Source organism: Thermobia domestica, chromosome 16 (genome assembly GCF_964235325.1).
Source record: "Thermobia domestica chromosome 16, izTheDome1.hap1.1, whole genome shotgun sequence".
Lineage (NCBI taxonomy): Eukaryota > Metazoa > Arthropoda > Insecta > Zygentoma > Lepismatidae > Thermobia > Thermobia domestica.
The window spans coordinates 96,805,282-96,823,602 of record NC_137469.1 but is presented as its reverse complement, the minus strand read 5'-3'; the positions used below and the strand labels follow the sequence as shown (position 1 = coordinate 96,823,602).

The 18,321-nt window shown below is 37.2% G+C and overlaps 1 protein-coding gene across 1 annotated transcript in view; it reads right to left on the bottom strand.

Annotated features, from left to right (window-relative positions):
- LOC145673261 (uncharacterized) overlaps window positions 1-12,918 on the bottom strand; it is a 551,410-nt gene extending 538,492 nt beyond the window's left edge. The window contains exon 1 of the mRNA XM_081742788.1: window positions 12,500-12,918. Coding sequence (XP_081598914.1) covers window positions 12,500-12,542 — 43 coding nt within the window. The 5' untranslated portion in view covers window positions 12,543-12,918. The remainder of the gene's footprint in view (window positions 1-12,499) is intronic.
- Between the last annotated feature and the right edge of the window lie 5,403 nt (window positions 12,919-18,321).

Genomic DNA, 18,321 nt, shown 5'->3' with positions numbered 1-18,321 from the left:
GGCAAAAATACTGAATAATTGCTTTTATCCCTAACTAGAGGTAACAATTAATATATCAGGTACGGGGAACTTGTTTTGGCTTTATAAGAAAGTAGTAATCACCTAAAAATCTTAAACCTAATAATAAGAAAGTCTGTAAAATTTCAGTCACAAAAATGGTTTTCAAAATAAAAATCCATAAACTTTGATACAACATAAAAGAATAATACATATACAACTTACAAGATATCGTTTTTCTTCTTTCCATTCCTTTAAAACGAGGGAAGAAAGCGTCAGGATTTCACGCTATATGTATTAAGATTAATAGAGAAGCTACAATGTAAGCTTAGCTTACAAAGGAGTAAACAGGGTATTTTTCATCATTTGTCCTAATAGAGACGTATTTTACGCTCACAGAACAAAGAAATGTGAAGCATAAAAATGACTACCTTGACATTTTAATGTTTCTCATCATTATTCTTGCAAAGCCAGTTTTACCGGAAGAATTCAGAAGGGAAAGAATTTGACGACAATAATGAAGACGGTGCTTTTACATAACAGATGTTTGATGCAACCCTGAAAACGAAACAGTTCAATGAAACCCACTTGTGATTATTTTGTTCATTATAACAAGACGCGATTTCTAGTAGGACGATCAAACTCGCTGAATGGGGACGTTGGACAGTATTCAAATGGTATTTTTTTTCTTTTTAACTGGCACGTGTAGTGATAATGTCAATTAAGCTATATTAATTAGAGATTACACTTTTTAATAAACTTTAAAAATCACAAAGTTTAAATTGTTGATATTTATAGTCATGTTTTTGTAACTCAGTTGTCAAAATTCCTCATTATCATTAATATACGTATATTCTTCATTACCAGGGGTAAAGGTGGATCTGAAAAAGCAGGGGGATTCATGACGTCACGCCGTCCCCCGTGCCTATCTTTGTCCATTGTACATTTTTTTTTAGGAAATGGAGGACGCCACAGATATTTCTGGAAGTGGGGGACGGTGTTTTCCCCAGCGTTACCCCTCACTTTTACCCCTGTTCATTACCATATTCACGAAGAAATTAAATGTCGACTGGAAAGAGGCAATTCTTCTTAATTATCCAGTTTAGCTCTTTTGTCTTCGTGAATTATATCGACGAGTTTGAAGCTTAAAATATATAATATAATATTACCCCGTATGGATTTTTTAAAGGAGAAATTACTTACTTCATTTTTGGAATTGTTCATGAAATATTCATTAGAAAATATGAACAAGATCTGAATCCCTCTTTCTAGGAAATCACCTATAAAGAATAATAGCAAAACTTCTGGATTTTTGTGAGGAAAAACGATTTCTATCATATCATATGATTTGATAATGAAATATTCATTTATGAAAAATAAATAAAATTTATACAGTAATTTATCGAGAAATTCATAATATTTCATTTTCACCCTCCAAAAGTTTACCCTTAGCTTTTGGAGAGCATTCACCTCTGGTGCTTGGGGTTCCTGGTTTGATCCCAGCTAGCGCCAAGTGAACTTTATGGTGGACAAACACCGTGTGCATGGGTTTTCTCGGGGTTCTCCCTGCTCCTTCCACTTTCTTCATTCCACCACTTCGTTCATTTTTCATCATCACTGTCTCCTTTAAGCTAGCCAGCATAACCGTGAGAAGTAAAACTGAAGATTGCATTTCATTACATTTAGCCGGAAGTATAAAAGTATATTTTATTAAAAGTCTTATATAGGGATGCGCACGAGACGAATCGAGACAGGGTTTGCCTGACAAAGTTCGAGTCGAGACACGGCTCTACCAATAGAGAAATATACATTTTTCGAGTCGAGACGTCACTTTTACAGCACATTTTCGACACGAGACAGCCACAAATCTTGTCTCGTGCGCATCCCTAGTCTTATATAGCCTACAGCGTGTAGGCCTATTACTTTTCTCAGAATTCTTGTTTTTTAAGTGTTTCGTTTTGATTTTGACTTGACTTTTAGTTTAGTTAGCAGCGAAGTTATAAAAGACGTGGACTTGATCCACAGTTGAAGTGAGCTCCAAACCACAAGAGCTTCGCCAGTAATTGAACCCGTGTCTCCCACGCCTAAGGTGTTTCATTTCACGATTTTTCTTTCTCGTCCCCTTTCTTTGTTTCTTTTTTGGTAGTGAGAAAGACTATAAAAGTCGAATACAGCAAGCAAATCATAAGAAATAAGAGGAACAACTGGAGGTACCTATGAGGATAGCTTACACGCCTTTGGCACGGGAGACTCACGATCAATTCTGGTTGGGCTCTGGACTCGCATCCCATGTTAAGCTGTAAGTCTATGTCTCTATTAGCCTCGACGTCAAAAGGGATACTAGAATCCAGTCCAACTCAAGAAAAATAATTGTACTACCGGAAAGAAGATATAACTATCTGCTAGAAAGAAGAAAGAAAACAGCAAATAACAATTGCTCAGATGTTTTAACAGAACTAAAACCGTCCTGTGTCTCCGTTAAAAAAAAGTCTTAAGTTCTTCTTTCGTATCATGGCCACAGTAATAGATTTTAAAAGCCCCTAAATACAGGGCCGGATTTAGCATTTTGGCGCCCCTAGGCCCAATAATTTTTTCCGCCCCCTAGTCTGGTTAAAGTTACTAGTCTGGAGCAGTAATTTGAACATTGGCACGCACACGGCGCATGCGCCCCTAATCACTCCGAGCAGTAGCGCCGAGCCAACCTAGTGCCAGTGGCAATACGATGCGTACCGCTCAACGACATCCCTACAGCCAGTTCTCCCGTGTTTGAGATCAATGTTGTTACGAAGTTGATGCATAATGTTGAAAAATAGTTTAACTTTACCAACAATTATTTGTTCCAATGAACTTTAAAATCAGAATGCTTTATTAGCCTGATATTTTTAATCAATTCAAAAAAATATGTTAAGTTATGGCTATTTATTTTTATTTCTAGATATTTTTTTTATTTTTTCTCTCGGCCGTGCGCGCCCTGGAAGCTTGCGCCCATAGGCCCGGGCCTACCGGGCCTATTGGGAAATCCGGCCCTGCCTAATTAGAGTTATAGTAGAAGGTGATGATGCTGTTTCAGAGCATTGTTCAAACACTGAGTTTATCAAATAAAATTTTACTTTCTCTAATAGCCTTTCAAGGAATATACTAGTATTTAAATTATTTTTAAATAACTTAAAGGCTATATATTTCAATGTAATACAGGAAAGTTTTAGAACTACAATTGGAATGTTGATTCATAGATTTATTGTCGTTACATCATATGTAGGATATGGGCAACTAGATAGCTCACTTAAAACTAGATGTTGCGTGATCTTCACGTTGAATTTTAATGATAATTTCTGACTGCCGGCATGGACTTTCCAATTGTTTTCCGATGCTAATCGACACAACGTTTTGTTCCTCACATAGACAAACATGCACACACACACACACACATGATTCGGGAACATATGCGCTACCAATTCGGGTATCTCTATTCACAAAAAATATATAAAAATAAATAAATAAAAATTCGGCCCGCATATCGTTCCTGGTCACTGAGAGTATGCGTAATCCTGATACTTGAGAATGTTATTATTGAGAAGAAAAAGTGTATTTATTTAGCTTGTAGGATCACAGCGGATATTCAATGGTAAAGCGTTCACCTCTCGTCCATAAGGTCATAGGTTCGATCTTAGCTCGCACCGTAAAGTGCTCTACGTTAAATGAAAAGACAACTTTTTCAATTCAGCAAGCCGTTCAAACAAGATGTATAGTACTTTAAAATTATATACGTTCTTGCATGCCAATATAACACGTAGAACGTGCATATTGTTGCATGAGTGAACCTAGAACTTCCAATTCATTTCAAAACAATGATGTACTGTTGATACAGTGAAACCCTAGAGAGCAGTCTGCTAAACTGGCAACGTTGTTCTTTCATTACATTCTTATGCATCAATTGACCAAGTGCTATAACACGGCTCTGAGAAGAGCTCCTCCGTGACTAAGCGGTTAGCGTACGCGCCTTTAGCGTGAGAGACCCGGGTTCGACCCCCGGTGGGAGCTCATGTGGTTCGGATTCCACGTTAATCAGTAGGTCCACGTCTCATATAGCCTCGCTGCTGAACGGGACGTTAAACTCAAAATCAACTCAACTCAACGGCTCTAAGATATTGAAGGAAACAGAAACATGTTACTCATTACGATCCAGTTGTTGGCGCTTGGTCGAATAGCTTTTACTGAACGTTTAAGCACATAGTAGGGTTTGAAACTTTATTTTTACATTATTTACATTGTGTCCTACTCACTGATGTAAAAATCTCGAAAATCGCAACATGGCGCTTGGTCAATTGATGCATAATACCGTCATGGGGTTCACCAATGTGGAGCCCAAAGAGATGATAAGATTTGAAAAATTGTAACAGATTGAAAACCACTTATATCCAAGAACTATTCTCTCCATTTTGTAAGGTCGGTGGCTCAGTGGTATAGTAGATATCTGGTAAGTGGGGTCTTTGGTTCAATCCCCGGGCCAAGTAAGTATGTGATGGACGACATCATGTATGTGAGCGTGATCGGGGTACCCCAGTTTCCTCTCACTTTGTAATTCTCCCATCATCATTCATTTGACTTAATAATCGTCTCCCTTAGTCCAAAGGACAATCGTGGGACGTTAAACTGGAAGATCTCATTTTTATCTTTTCATTTTACTCATAACGAAGTTGATCTATGGGTCTGGACTTTCGATACACTCTGTATAATAAAATAAAGGGTCATGGTCAATGTTAAATTGAAATTATTAATTAATACTAGCTGTATACACCACTTCTCTCTGTTAAGAAAAATAAATTTTCTCTAGATTATTAGTTTTATCTGTAACATGTGTAGAAGTCCTGCTTTAGTTCCAGGTCGTATAGGAATACGATGAAAAATTCTTGTTCGTGTGGATTTTCTCGAAGTTCTCCAAATATTTCGTATAATCTTTGTTTCGCGTATTTATTTCATCATCATTCAATGGTACCTACCATCTGTCTCCTTTAATCCACAGGACATTTTCACGGAACTTTCATCTACAGATTTACCCGTTCTCCTGCTTTTTTTCTTTTTGTTTTATGAAAATAATAATGCTTATGAGAAAAGGAATATACATTATCTTGTTCACTTTTGTAAATAGAAAATTTTTCATACTTTCTGCAGACAAAATATCTCAATTTCATCTCTGCAAACGAAAGAGATATTTATGTTGCAAGATTAAGTGTATGTAAATACCCCGGCCTCACTTTTACATATAGATTTTTACTTGTTGCAAAGTATTTGTTGATGCAAGTAAGATTTCACTACTGTTACGCAAACGTTCACCCGCCCTTTCCTATTTAAGGAAAATAGTTTATAAAACCCCATCTAGTTTAGATTGGTGTTAGCGTCCTTTTATTACTGAGGTTATAGGAGGCTTGGACCCACAACTTAATATGGGATTTGGTAAACATCAGCCCAGCTGAGAACCAAACTCGGATCTGTCACGATAAAGGTGCGTACTCTAACCGTGCAGTCATAAGGAATCTCAAAACTACAAATATTCGTCAGTCTAGAGTACAAGGAAGTCATTTCAATAACATTTTAAATTTCAATCTCTAATAATTTCGGAGATATGTAATACACAGATAAATTGAAGGTCATGTTTCAGGGGTCACATATTTATTTCTTTTAAAAATCTTACCTTCAGGTAAGGTTACATGGGGAATATTTATACAAAATTTCAAGGTTCTATTCTAATAGATTTCGCGATCTGAAGAAACGGGAAAATAATCAATTCCCCCCTCTCCGGTCACAGATATCGCCTTTCACAAAATCCGTTTTATCTACAAGCTACGGGGAAGAAAGCATGTTTACAGAAAAAGTTGAAAGTTTTACGCCTAATATTTTTGGAGCTCTGATGATGACTGAATCAGCTCATTTACTCTTCTTCTATAAATTTTGTTCGAGATTACGAAATTCTAAAGCATTATTAGATGTACACTGAGAAAAAAAATTGTATGTGGCGTACGTAAAATCATATGTTACTTTTGTAAATCCTGTAGTTTTTGAACTTAACGTACAGCAAACGTATAACTGAGAACGCATGTTTTATAATACTTTCTGTATACGTGTTCCATCTGTACGTACTTTCCGTATGAAACAATAATAGGAGGTCAGGATCTCACACACAAATAGACGTATATAACATGTAGCTGACGAAGATAACATACGTATGTAATATAAGGAAGACTGTTAGATGTCAGACATCCTGCAACGGCATGATGTAACATCTAAGGGCAGTGCCTATGGAGCATATGGATAACGTTGCTCCGTGCTGATTTCTGTAGTAAGCAAGAGGATTCCGTGTATTTGTACAATATCCTGCAGCCAGAGAACTGATTTTTCTCAGTGCAGATAGATACTGTAGTAGATAGATCTTTATTAGCTTAAAGGAGAAGCAGGATTAATTAAGTTGAATATGAAAGAATTGATAAACTGAAAATACAGGAGGCAACAGGTGAATCGTGAAAGAACTCACACACTACATGTTCTTCGTTACAAACTCAAATGGTTTGGAATCGAACCATTGACTTCTTGCATCATAGATAAGTACTCCAGCAATGACTATAATGCTGGTATAAGACCAGTCTCGTAATAGTTAAAAAAGTAAATTAATCAATGCGAACTCACATGAAGTCAAACTCCCAAGAGAAGAAGCATCAAAGGTGTTTACTCGTAGGATTGCTAGAGCAACCATAAAATTTAGAACAGGATGCGCAAGCTTAAGAAAGGTAATAAATCCCGCAAACGGCATACACTCATGGATGTAATACCACACGCATCTTTTCCTCATATGATCTTGGTTTCGATTTCACATGGAGACGTTCTGAGAAACTTTTTTTCTTAGTTTCTTTTGGCCTATAGACCTAGTTTTTCAGTAGCGCTTATCCGTGATTTTCGTCTTCTAAGCCTCTCAATTCTATGGAGAAATAATTTTCTCTTATACAATTCTACAATATTGTCAGTGCTTCGGTGCTCAAGCACCTTCCGCCTACCGCACCGTAGAATTTTTCTGGGAATGCTAAGTGTCCACAAGAGAGAGAGAAGAAAAGGAAGAAGAGAGAAAGGAAAAGAAAAGAAAAATAAAATAAAAAATGAATTGTGCATTTTCTTAAGCTACCGTAAAAGCGAAAACTAAATCGGACTTCGAAACTGTGGCTAACATTTCAATCAAATGATCGATTGTTCGATACAACACTTCCTTTATGAGTGAGATGATAATTAGATATTTCGAAGAGATTGAATTTTTGAAGTAAATACGGGGTTTCACTTTCAAATTTTCTTCATCGTATATTACCATTACAAAATGATATGCGCTTCAATTATGTCCTATTTGACTAACTTCATTCGGTTCCTTTGGAATCTTGTTCCCTTTGTTGTAAACGGGGGCGCGGTGGCTCAGTGGTAGAGCGTTCACCTCCGGTGCTTGGAATCCCTTGTTCGATCCCAGCTCGCACCGTCTGGACTTTGTGGTGGACAAACACGGTGCTTGTGGGTTTTCTCTGGGTTCTCATGTTTGCTCCCACCTTCTTCATTCCACCATTTCATTCATTTCTCATAATCATCGTTTCCTTTAGCCTAACTGGCATAACTGTGGGACATAAAACTCAAAGATTTCATTTATTTCCTTTGTTGTAAAATCATAATTACAAAGGTTAGTGTTTAGAATGGCGTGATGAGATCTATGATAGTACGTTAGCACCTAGTATCTCTCTGGTTACTCCCATATGTACTGATTCTAGAACACATTATTAGGGAAAACAGAATTCAACTTCATTCTATAATACCTAAAAGCGCATTTTCAGGAGAGTCCATTTTCAATTCAGCGATAGAGCATTCACCTCCGTTGCATGGGTTCCCTGCTTTGATCCCAGCTCGCGCTAAGTAAACTTTGTGGTGGACAAACACCGTGTGCGTGGGTTTCCTCGTGGTTGTCCCGTTTCCTCCCACTTAAATTCATTCCACCATTTCCTTCATTTCTCATCATCACCGTCTCCTTTAGCATAGCCGAGATAACCATTTGACGTAAAACTCAAAGATTTTATTTCATTTCATTTTCAAATTTTCCAGGGCAGAACCCAAGTTAAGCCTGGTATATTTCATACTCCAAACCTCCCTTTTTGTACTGTGAATTAGAGAACCCGAACTGATTTTCAAAACTCGGCGCTCCTGTTAGTGTTTAACGTATGTTGTCAAAAAATGAGCACGAATCAATCGATAGTACAAATTCTCATGCATAGTTTCCGAGAAAGTTTAGAAATATTCCTTTTTTGTGTTTTGTAAACCTAAAAATTGATGGTATACGATAACCCCCGCACCTGTTAAGATGAAACTAATACTGACGTATACACTCACCAAGTATTTTATTATGACACTAACGAGATGGGAGTACTTTGTGTGGTCAAAGAGATATAGCTAAACATTGCGACGTAACTTTTAATCTTTAATTTCTGCACAACTATAATCTAATTATATATAAATAAAACTGAAATTGACTATGTTTGTGACTTAATTAACACTTGAACTGCACGACTGATCTCGATCAAACTTTCAACATAAATGAGGTTCAGATCTAGGATGGTTTCTATGATTCCACTTTAACTATGCAATTTAGGGGAGCGATATCTGTTTAAATTCAAATTCAGCCTCGCAACTTGGGGGAGAAAGAGGAGGGAGAGATTTATAAAATGATCGAAATTAACCGATATTAGTATGTCGAATCCATAGTTTTCGCGGTCGTTCAGATGAACAGTGACACTTCCGATACCGTTTAAATCCAAATTGAGCCCCACAACTTGAGGGAGATACATAAAAAAATGATCGAAAATAACCGAGATTAATGTCGAATCCATATTTTTCGGGGTCGCTGAGATGAACAATAACACTTCCGATGCCATTTAAGGCCAAAAAATTCAGCCGTACAACTTGGGGAAGGATGAGGACGGATATATATAAAAATAATCGAAAATCACCGATATCAGAGTCAATACTAAAAAGTGATTGAATAACAGAACATAGAACATATTATTATTATTATTATTTATTTATTTATTTATTTATTTATTTACTTACTTACTTATTTATTTATTTATTTATTTTAACTCAGCGAAGCGGAAAATGGACCCTAGTACTGTCTAAATACGTGACATACGCTTACCAATCGATGGCGTAGAGCTAACATGAGAGTAAGATCTCATGCGTAGTTTTCGGAAAAGTAAAAGAAAAACGAATTTTTATTGCGTCCAAAATTTATGACGTTCATTGCTAATCTAATATATATAGTACTCTTTATTTTGTTGGAATAGTTTAAACATTTATGTGCTGTATATAAAGAATATCCGTACTGTTATATAGCAGATCAATATATATTTTTTTAAATTTCGTTTCATAGTAACGTACGTATACTACTATAGTAAATGTATATTTCAACTAGGAAATGCGCAACGTAATATTTATGTGGGCAGTACTCCCCTTCTCCCTTCTGGACTATTCAAGTAGAATTCATATAAGCTCGAACACCCGCACGGAATTTGAACGAATTCTATAGGAATCTTATTGAAACACTTTCACTCTTTTTCTTCCGTTCTACTATGTCGAACATTAAAAAAAAAAAAAAAAAAAATTCTTCTGAGGGAAACAAAAGAAAGAAAGAAAAATGCCTTAACACTTTTAATTATGTTAAATGAAAAGTCTAAATACCAACTTTACTGTCTTTGAGCGTAATGGATTACGATATAGGGACATTCTTTAGCGGAACGCGCACACAGAAATTTTTGTTGACAGGTATCCATTTTCCTTTTTTTTTTTTTTTTTTTTTTTTTGGGAAGGAGGGTCTAATACTACAAGCCACTCATTATGTAGTGTTGAACGGGTATTATTGTGCACATGGAAAGAGGATTTAAAATTGTAAAATACTTCAACCTATATTTTCAGAAAAAAAATTGATACAACTATGTTGTTTTTATAAGAGAAAGGGTTGAGTTGATTTTGAATTTAACGTCTCGTTCAGGAGCGAGGCTACACTCTGTAAAGAAAAAATAGCGACACCTCAATTCTCAAACTAACATACACAGAAAACCATAGTTGCAGCGCGTTAGAAGAGGAACAGAAGGAAATGAAGAATGGGATAGTTCATTTGCATTATCTGTGACACCTGTGGTTTACGATATCGCTTGCCAATTGTTTGTGTATCAGTATTATTTTCGCTAGATGGCACTGAGTGCGTCTCGTAAATTATTGTAGTGAGAATTCTGCATTGCATTTGTGAGGTGTAAGCAGAGGTAAATAGCATTTTATGATTGTTCTTTGCTTTCTCATTGTATAGACAGTGTCAAGTGGCAAAATTGTTGTTGTGCAGCGTTGTTTGCGTGTGATATTGTTGCTACATTTGGACTGTAAACAAATAAGATGGGTAAGAAATGTGACTTGTTGCCATGTTAACAAGACGTAATTCTTGCTTTGTGCAGCTAAGGCAAATCTTTAAGGGAATAGATGGAATACTGAAAATCCATCATTCTATGGCAGGAAGAATAATTCACAAATGGAAACAGCATAACAAATCGTCCCTTCGTCAACAGTGTGAAAGAAAAAAAGCGTCACCCAGAGCAGATTGCTAAATGAAATCAATAGCACTGCAGATTTAAGGAGTGATTTCCCCAAAAATCCCTTCTGTAATTTGATATGTTCTTGGAATTGCAGTTACGCGTACAACTGTATTGTCTCGACTGTATGAAGAGGATATTACAAAGAAGAAACCGCGTAGAAAGTCAAAACTGACAAAAAACAGAGGACTTCAACATGTAGTTTTGTGAGTCGATATGCAACTTGGACTTATGACAACTGCAAGCACGTCGTTTTCTTCGTTGAAAAGAAGTTTAGAATAGTGAGAAACGATGGTGGTGCGAAGTTGTGGATACGAACAAGCAAGGAACTTGACAAGAATTTTGCTTGAGAGATGCAAATATTCAGTTACTGAGTGATGGTATGGGCTTGGTTCACCGTTAAAGACGTCAGAACGACGGATATATGTGAAGGATCGTTTGATGCACGAAAATATCTTCAAATTCTGGTCCGTAAAGTTCTTACAACAGCTAAAGATGACTTTTCTGAAGAAAATTTGGACTACTTCCTCTTCCAGGACGATAATGTTTCATGTCTCCGAGCGAAACTCGTTAATACGTGGTTCGAGAATATGACTATTTAGAGACTCATGTGGCCTACAAACTCACCTGACATGAATCCATTTGAAAATTTGTGGATCAATATGAACAGAAGATTCAATAGACAACTATCTCAAATAGAATGGAATTCAAGGAACAGATAATCCGGGTGTTATTCCGTGAAATAGAGGTTCCATTTTGCAATAGCCTTGTTACCAAAGGACTCCAATGACTTGCTGCACTGCAGAAAGCCCATGGTGCACATACAAAATACTAGTTTGGTGTATGGCACTTCCCGATGTTTGCACACAATATGTCTTACCCTTAAGAAATTCCATTTCTTGTTTTCTGCTATTGTTGTTGATCTTTTTCAGTTTTATGCATAGCTCTTCATATAAAGAATTTTGCTCAAAACACACATAGCTATTTATATATGCACATAAATTCATTAAATTCATGTCAAAAGGCTGAAACTCTGGCGTAAGTATTAAGAATGAACTGCTCATTAGGAATATGCATTGTAATATTATCAGGAATTCATGTAAAAAATCATATTGATTAAAGTATGTTGCGAAAACCATACCCGACCAAGTGTCGCTATTTTTTCTTTACAGAGTGTATATGAGACGTGACTCTACTGATTAACGTGGAATTCGAACCGCATGAGCTCAAGCCGGGAATCAAACTTGTGTCTCCCGCGCCAAGGGCGCGTACGTTAACCGCTTGGCCACGAAGGAGCTCTCATAAGAGAAAAAGTACAGATGAAGTGCAAGATCAAATTTTCAAGCTACACGAATAATTTTCTTGTTAAACAAGTGTAGTTTTATGGAGGAAGTGAACAAATGTGTATTGAATTAGGAAAACTTGTGGAAAGAGTCCAGGCCTGATGGATCCCCGTGGGTGCATCACTGTCTCATAGTAACAATTATCATTCCTATTTACCAGTTTCCACGTCGAATTCCCCCCGCCCCCCCAAAAAAACTTTCTTAGCCATACCTCACGTTACAGTCCTATGTACTGTTCAAATTTAAAGTTTCAAGCTTCAATAGTTTGGCCTAGGCGTTGTTTATTCATTCATTCATTTAATCTGTCACTCAGTGAGGATTTCTTCTTTAATACATAGATATGTAACTTATGAAACGGTGGGTGATCGTAAATGGTTGCAAGTTTTATCTAAAATAGCCGCAAGTTTAAAAAGAAACTAACTTTTTAATTTGGACTAATTTAACTTTTCTTTCTAATCGACCGCTGCTCTGTTTGAACAAAAAAACGTAAATGTAAAAGGCACTTACCTTGCAACACCAGGAAGAGGGCAACAGGTGTCCAGTTTCTCATGCTTCCTTTCCGGTCAAATCCTAAAGGTATTATTCTCCGGATGGTGTCATATTATTTTGAATATTACAAATAAAACAGTTTTCTACAAATATAGAATAAAGTTGTTGTTTTTAAAACACAAAATATAATCAAATATTATTTTTGTCACTAAAATATATATATTTTTTAGCACAAAATTGAAAGAATAATAAAATTTTGGATACTAATTCTTAAAAAAAAATATAAGTACTCAAGGTGTTGACTCTTATGTGCTTTCGTGATTTGTTGTTGTTGTTTTTAAATGTATACAATGCATGATTGGCTCCGAAAGTTTGGCAATCGATACCCCAATCGCGTGGAGAGATGAGAGGTTGTTTGCCGCGAATGTTGCGAGATAACGCGAGGGACTACTGAGCGTTATGGTTAAGGGAGACAAGAGTTTTCCGAGTGTTACGTGTGGATCTCGTCTCGCGCATGACCCGTATTCTTCGAAAGTGTTCTTTCTCTCACGTTTATGGACAGTGTAGCTAGTTCATAGAATTCGTTACTACATTGTTAACAAGACTAGCTTAACTTAAAGTTACAATTCCCATAGTATGTTTGAAAATGTCCAAGGTTATTCTTTGATATTTCCCAAGGGGAGACAAACCATTAGGAGAAGTAATCCCTAAAATATTTCTTGTCCACATCATCAAGTGGAAGGTTTTAGATAGACTATTCGTCTTTCTCTCTGTCGTAAAATGTCACAGCAAAACCAGTAAAGGATAGCGGTTTTATGTCATGTTCTTTTGGGTTCCATTTAATGTAATCAAGTTTCATCGGTTCCATTTAACATCATGTTTTTGGATTCCATTTAACATCATCATGTTTTTTGGGTTCCATTTAACGTAATCATGTTTTTTTGGGTTCCATTTAGCGTAATCCTGTTTCCTGGGTTCCATTTAACGTAATCATGTCTTTTTGGTGTACGTCATTATGTTTCCTGGGTCCCATTTACCGTAATTTTGGTTTTTGGGTTCCATTAATGTCATCATGTCTTTTTGGTGTACGTCATTATGTTTCCTGGGTTCCATTTAACGTAATCATTTTTTCTGGGTTCCATTTTAATGTAATCATGTTTTCTTGGGGGGGGGTTCCATTTAGCGTAATCATGTTTTTTGGGCTCCATTTAACGTCGTCATGAGCTCCGCCGCGGCTAAGCGGTTAGCGTACGCGCCTTTGACGACGGGAGCACATGTGGTTCGGATTCCACGTAGTCAGTAGGTCCACGTCTCATATAGCCTCGCTGCTGAACGGGACGATAAACTCAAACTCAACTCATTAACGCCATCATGTCTTTTTGGTGTTCCATTTAATGTCATCATGTTTTCTGGATTCCATTTAACGTCATTATGTTTCTTAGGTTCCATTTAACGTTATCGTATCTTTTTTTGGGTTCCATTTAACGTCAAGTGGAATCCATAAAAAATGATGACGTTAAATGGAACCGATAAAACTTGATGACATTAAATGGAACCTAAAAGAACATGATGACGTAAAACCGGTATCCTTTACCAGTTTTGCTCTGTCATTTTACGACAGAGAGAAAGACGGATAGTCTATCTAAAAACCTTCCACACGTATGCATAGTATTGTTAGGAACTCTAAAAAGTAATGGAAAGAATGGTGTTAAGGAAATTGGGGAAACCTTGCAGATAGTATATTTATTAAATACATATATGGAAACACTACTTGATACCCTCACGAAATCTCTTCTTGTAGTCCTCTATTGGAATGGACCTTTTCTCCGCTTGAAGCTCGGCATAACCCACGATTTTTTTCCCGCTCGTTTTATCCTTGTGTGAGGTCATGGGTTATAATCTTTCAGTTCTTAGTCAGTGAAGCGTCAGACTCGAGAAGATTTCTCTTTTCAAACGACGAAACTCCGTCAAGATAGGTTCACTTAAAGTTTGTTAATGCGTGAAGATACCCATGTGAACTTCAGAAGGGAAAACTCGAGTAATTAACTGTAATGGATCTTTTCTAAGAGCCCGTCTCCCTTTTCTGTGTTTTTATTTAGTTTCGAATAAGAAGAATAGGGATGACGATGAGTGATTTATTCATGTGTATTAATCTTGCAAATAAAAGTTATATTCAATTGAAAAGTTCAGAAGAAAAATACGAGAATTAACAAGTCAACCAGCAAGTCAGCCATTAACAAAAGTTAACTTGGTGTTCAGATAAAATGTCAATTTGAGATGAACTCACTCGGAAATAAAAATGTATGTGGCGTACGTAGGTTACATGCGTAAATCCTGTAGTTTTTTGACTTAACACACAACTTTATGTAAGTAACATCCTCCATCAAACGTATAACTGAAGACGTGTGTTTTATACATATTATTCGTATAAGTATTCCGAGAGTAAACGTACTTTCAGTACGAAAGAAAGAAGTGTACACAGGCAGTCAGGATCTTACATAGAGATGGACATATATAACATATAGCTGACGTATGTAACATATGTATATGTATGTAATGTACGGAAGACTGTTAGATATCAGACATCCTGTAGTGATGGCATGATGTAGCATCTAAGCGGAAAAGGAAAGTACGTATGTAACATATGGATAACGCATCCTGTGTACAGATTTCCATAGTAAACATAAGGATTCCATATATTTGTACCATATACCGTTATCCGGATAACGGATTTTTCTCAGTGCGCAATCACTCATTTTGCCCTTCTGAGAATTTAATCATTTTACTAACTGAGAGTGAGGGATGAAAGCATATTTTGAGAGCGAGCACGAGTGAAGGCTAGAATACAATTTGAGGCTAAGTAGGAATGATTGCAAGAGAAATTATGCATTTTTTTTTTAGGCTGAGGTCGAATGAAGGCGATAATACATTTTAAGGGTTGGATTGATAATAAATTTTGAAGGCGTGTGTCATAATACATTTTGAGGGCGAATGAGATCATACATTTCGAGGGTGAGAGCGAAAATATATTTTGAGGGTCAGGGGGACGTCACAGTTTGAGGATGAAGGTGCGTAACATTGACAATAAATACTGAGAGTGATAGTATAATTTGAGTACGAGGATGAGGGAAAATGTGTCTGAGGACACAAACTATTTTGAGGGAGACGGGAAGGGAAATGAAATCAAGGTCGATAACAATATATTTTAATAGTGACTATGAACTGGGTGACTGGGTGGCAAAATACTCACCTATAATGTCAAATGCTTATAAATTACGACCGGTTAGAAATAGAAAGATGTCAGAAACGTGAGAGAGAAAAATGTCATAGGGCATATCGAATGGTGTGTTCCGCTTGCCCCATAGAGCTCCTAACATGAAGCCTTAGAAGATCACCAAACAATTTAATATGTCACCCGATACATTATTGAAAAGATCATACCAAAGAAACAAGTTTTGAAGGAAGAGAGTTTTTCGAGTTAGGCATTGTTTACGGCATGACCACCAATTAATTGTGCTATAATACCAAAACAGAAAGCATCTCTCCAGTTTTGCTTAATGATAATCCCAGATACGCAACTATTCCCAAAGTAAATTGTTTGTTTGTTATGTCTTCTTCAATGCCTGACTCAAAATCGTAGTAAAGTAATAGCAGCACTGATGAGTGTATGCCACTGGAAGATGTGTTCTGGACTTTCAAACATCACCACGACCGTACGCTTCGATTACCATTCAATATTGTTTTAATTTGTGGCATTTAAAGTTTCACAAGAAACTTGGAATTAAACGTTTGTTCCGCTCTCAAAGTAACCATTTTCATAACAGAGTGACACGTATTCACGAAATGATATATGATTCGGAACTGCCAACTGTTACAAATATCATAGTATGTGAGTCACAGTAAGAAGTATTTGCGGCACAGTTAGGACTTTCAGTGACGCTGTTGGGAGTCTGTGTGTTACAGTTAGGAAAAGACAATAGACGTGGACCTAAAGTTCCAAGTGAAATTCAAACCATCATAATAGATTCAATTTTTAAAAGTAATAAAAATCCTTAATTGGAAATCTAACCGGCATCACATGAACCAAAGAAGCACGCACTAGCCACTAAAACCAGTGACGAAGGCTGTGTAGTTTTTACAATTGCAGTACGCAGTGGCGTATTTATGATTTTGTTTCGGGGGGACTTTGCATGGAAATGTGGAAATTCTGCAAGATATTTCATTTACTTTGCTATAGTAAGTAAGATTTCGGGGACTTAAGCCCGGAAGCCCACCCCGTAAATAGGCCACTGGCAGTACGTAACTAAATACACAATCTGTTTAAACAGAATTTATAAAAGTCTCAAATTATTATTGGCAACGAACGAAATACATGTTATGCAAAAGAAAAAAGTCGATTTTCCCAAAACATATATCTGAGTTGCAAGAGTCACTTTATGCCTCTTGCTTGTATATATTTAAAATTTTAATATCGTGGGTATACATATATATTATTAGTATTATTATATGTTTAATTATGATAATATAAGACGGGGATCCCAGGCCTGGGTAGCATTTAATTCATATATTCTGATTAGTCTGTAAGAATTATTATCAATATTATTATTGTATATATGTTTGTATATTCCATGTATTTTTTTTTTCTTAGAGATTCTTAAAATTATTGACAAAAATCTTTCTTTCCTATTGCTAGTTTTAGAAACCAGTTTATTTCTGGATTTAGCCAGCCAGCTTTTCGAGAGGGGGGAGACCACTTTCTCTCGGAGTATCAATGGATTGTTTGTACGGGAGGTCAAAGCGTCCTTTTTGGGTAGTTCCCTATAAATACGAGGAGGAGCTGTCCTCCTCATCTTCATTTTTGGCTAGACTTTACGTTCGACGCCTCGAAGATCACTTTTTCAGCTTTATGCTGGCTTTTTGCCTTAGTGATGGCATTATAGGTTGTGATAGGTTCCTCAGAAGTTTAGCACTTTTTGAGACTCAGATGAGTGATTCTGAGACAGGAAGTTTCACAGCTTTTCAAATGAGAGGCTGTATTCCTGGGTAAGATAGGTTTGGTAGGGCAGTCCCTGGTTAGGAATTTTCTTTCTTTTCTGAAATATAAGGATTTTAGTTAGAAGTTATTAAGTTAATATATGTGATTTTAATCCTACTCCTATTTTGGAAATTGGATTTCTTTTTTAGAGTTTATTTTCTGAGGCTTTGTAAGCTCTCAGTTAAGTCTGGTTTCTACTTGAGGGCCAGCAGCAGGGCAATTGGTATTTACGGATCCTATGGTTTTGGGTTCGATTCCCCTTATGAAGGCAGGTTTCGTGATCGGCCTGCTGGATAGAGTTTATAGGTCTTACTCTTAAACGATAGAGATTATGGGCCTATATCGTTTTGTTAAACATTCAACAATTTACCCTGTTCCGAAGTGAGGGATATAATTATTTCCTACTTGAGGAAATATTGCCTTTAGTGCTCTCAACGGGTCGGGTCGGGTCGGGTTGAAGACCGACCCGACCCGACCCGTGACCCGAATTGACTGACCCGACCCGATGACCCGACCCGACCCGACTGACCCGAACCGTGATCCGACCTGATTGACCCGACCCGACAACCCGACCCGAGCTGACCCGACTGACCCGACCCGATAACCCGACCCGACTGACCCGACCCGATAACCCGACCCGAGCTGACCCGATTGACCCGACCCGACAACCCGACCCGAGTGACCCGACCCGATAACCCGACCCGACTGACCCGACCCGACTGACCCGACCCGAATAACCCGACCCGACAACCCGACCCGACCTGACCCGACTGACCCGACCCGACCCGAGTGACCCGACCCGATA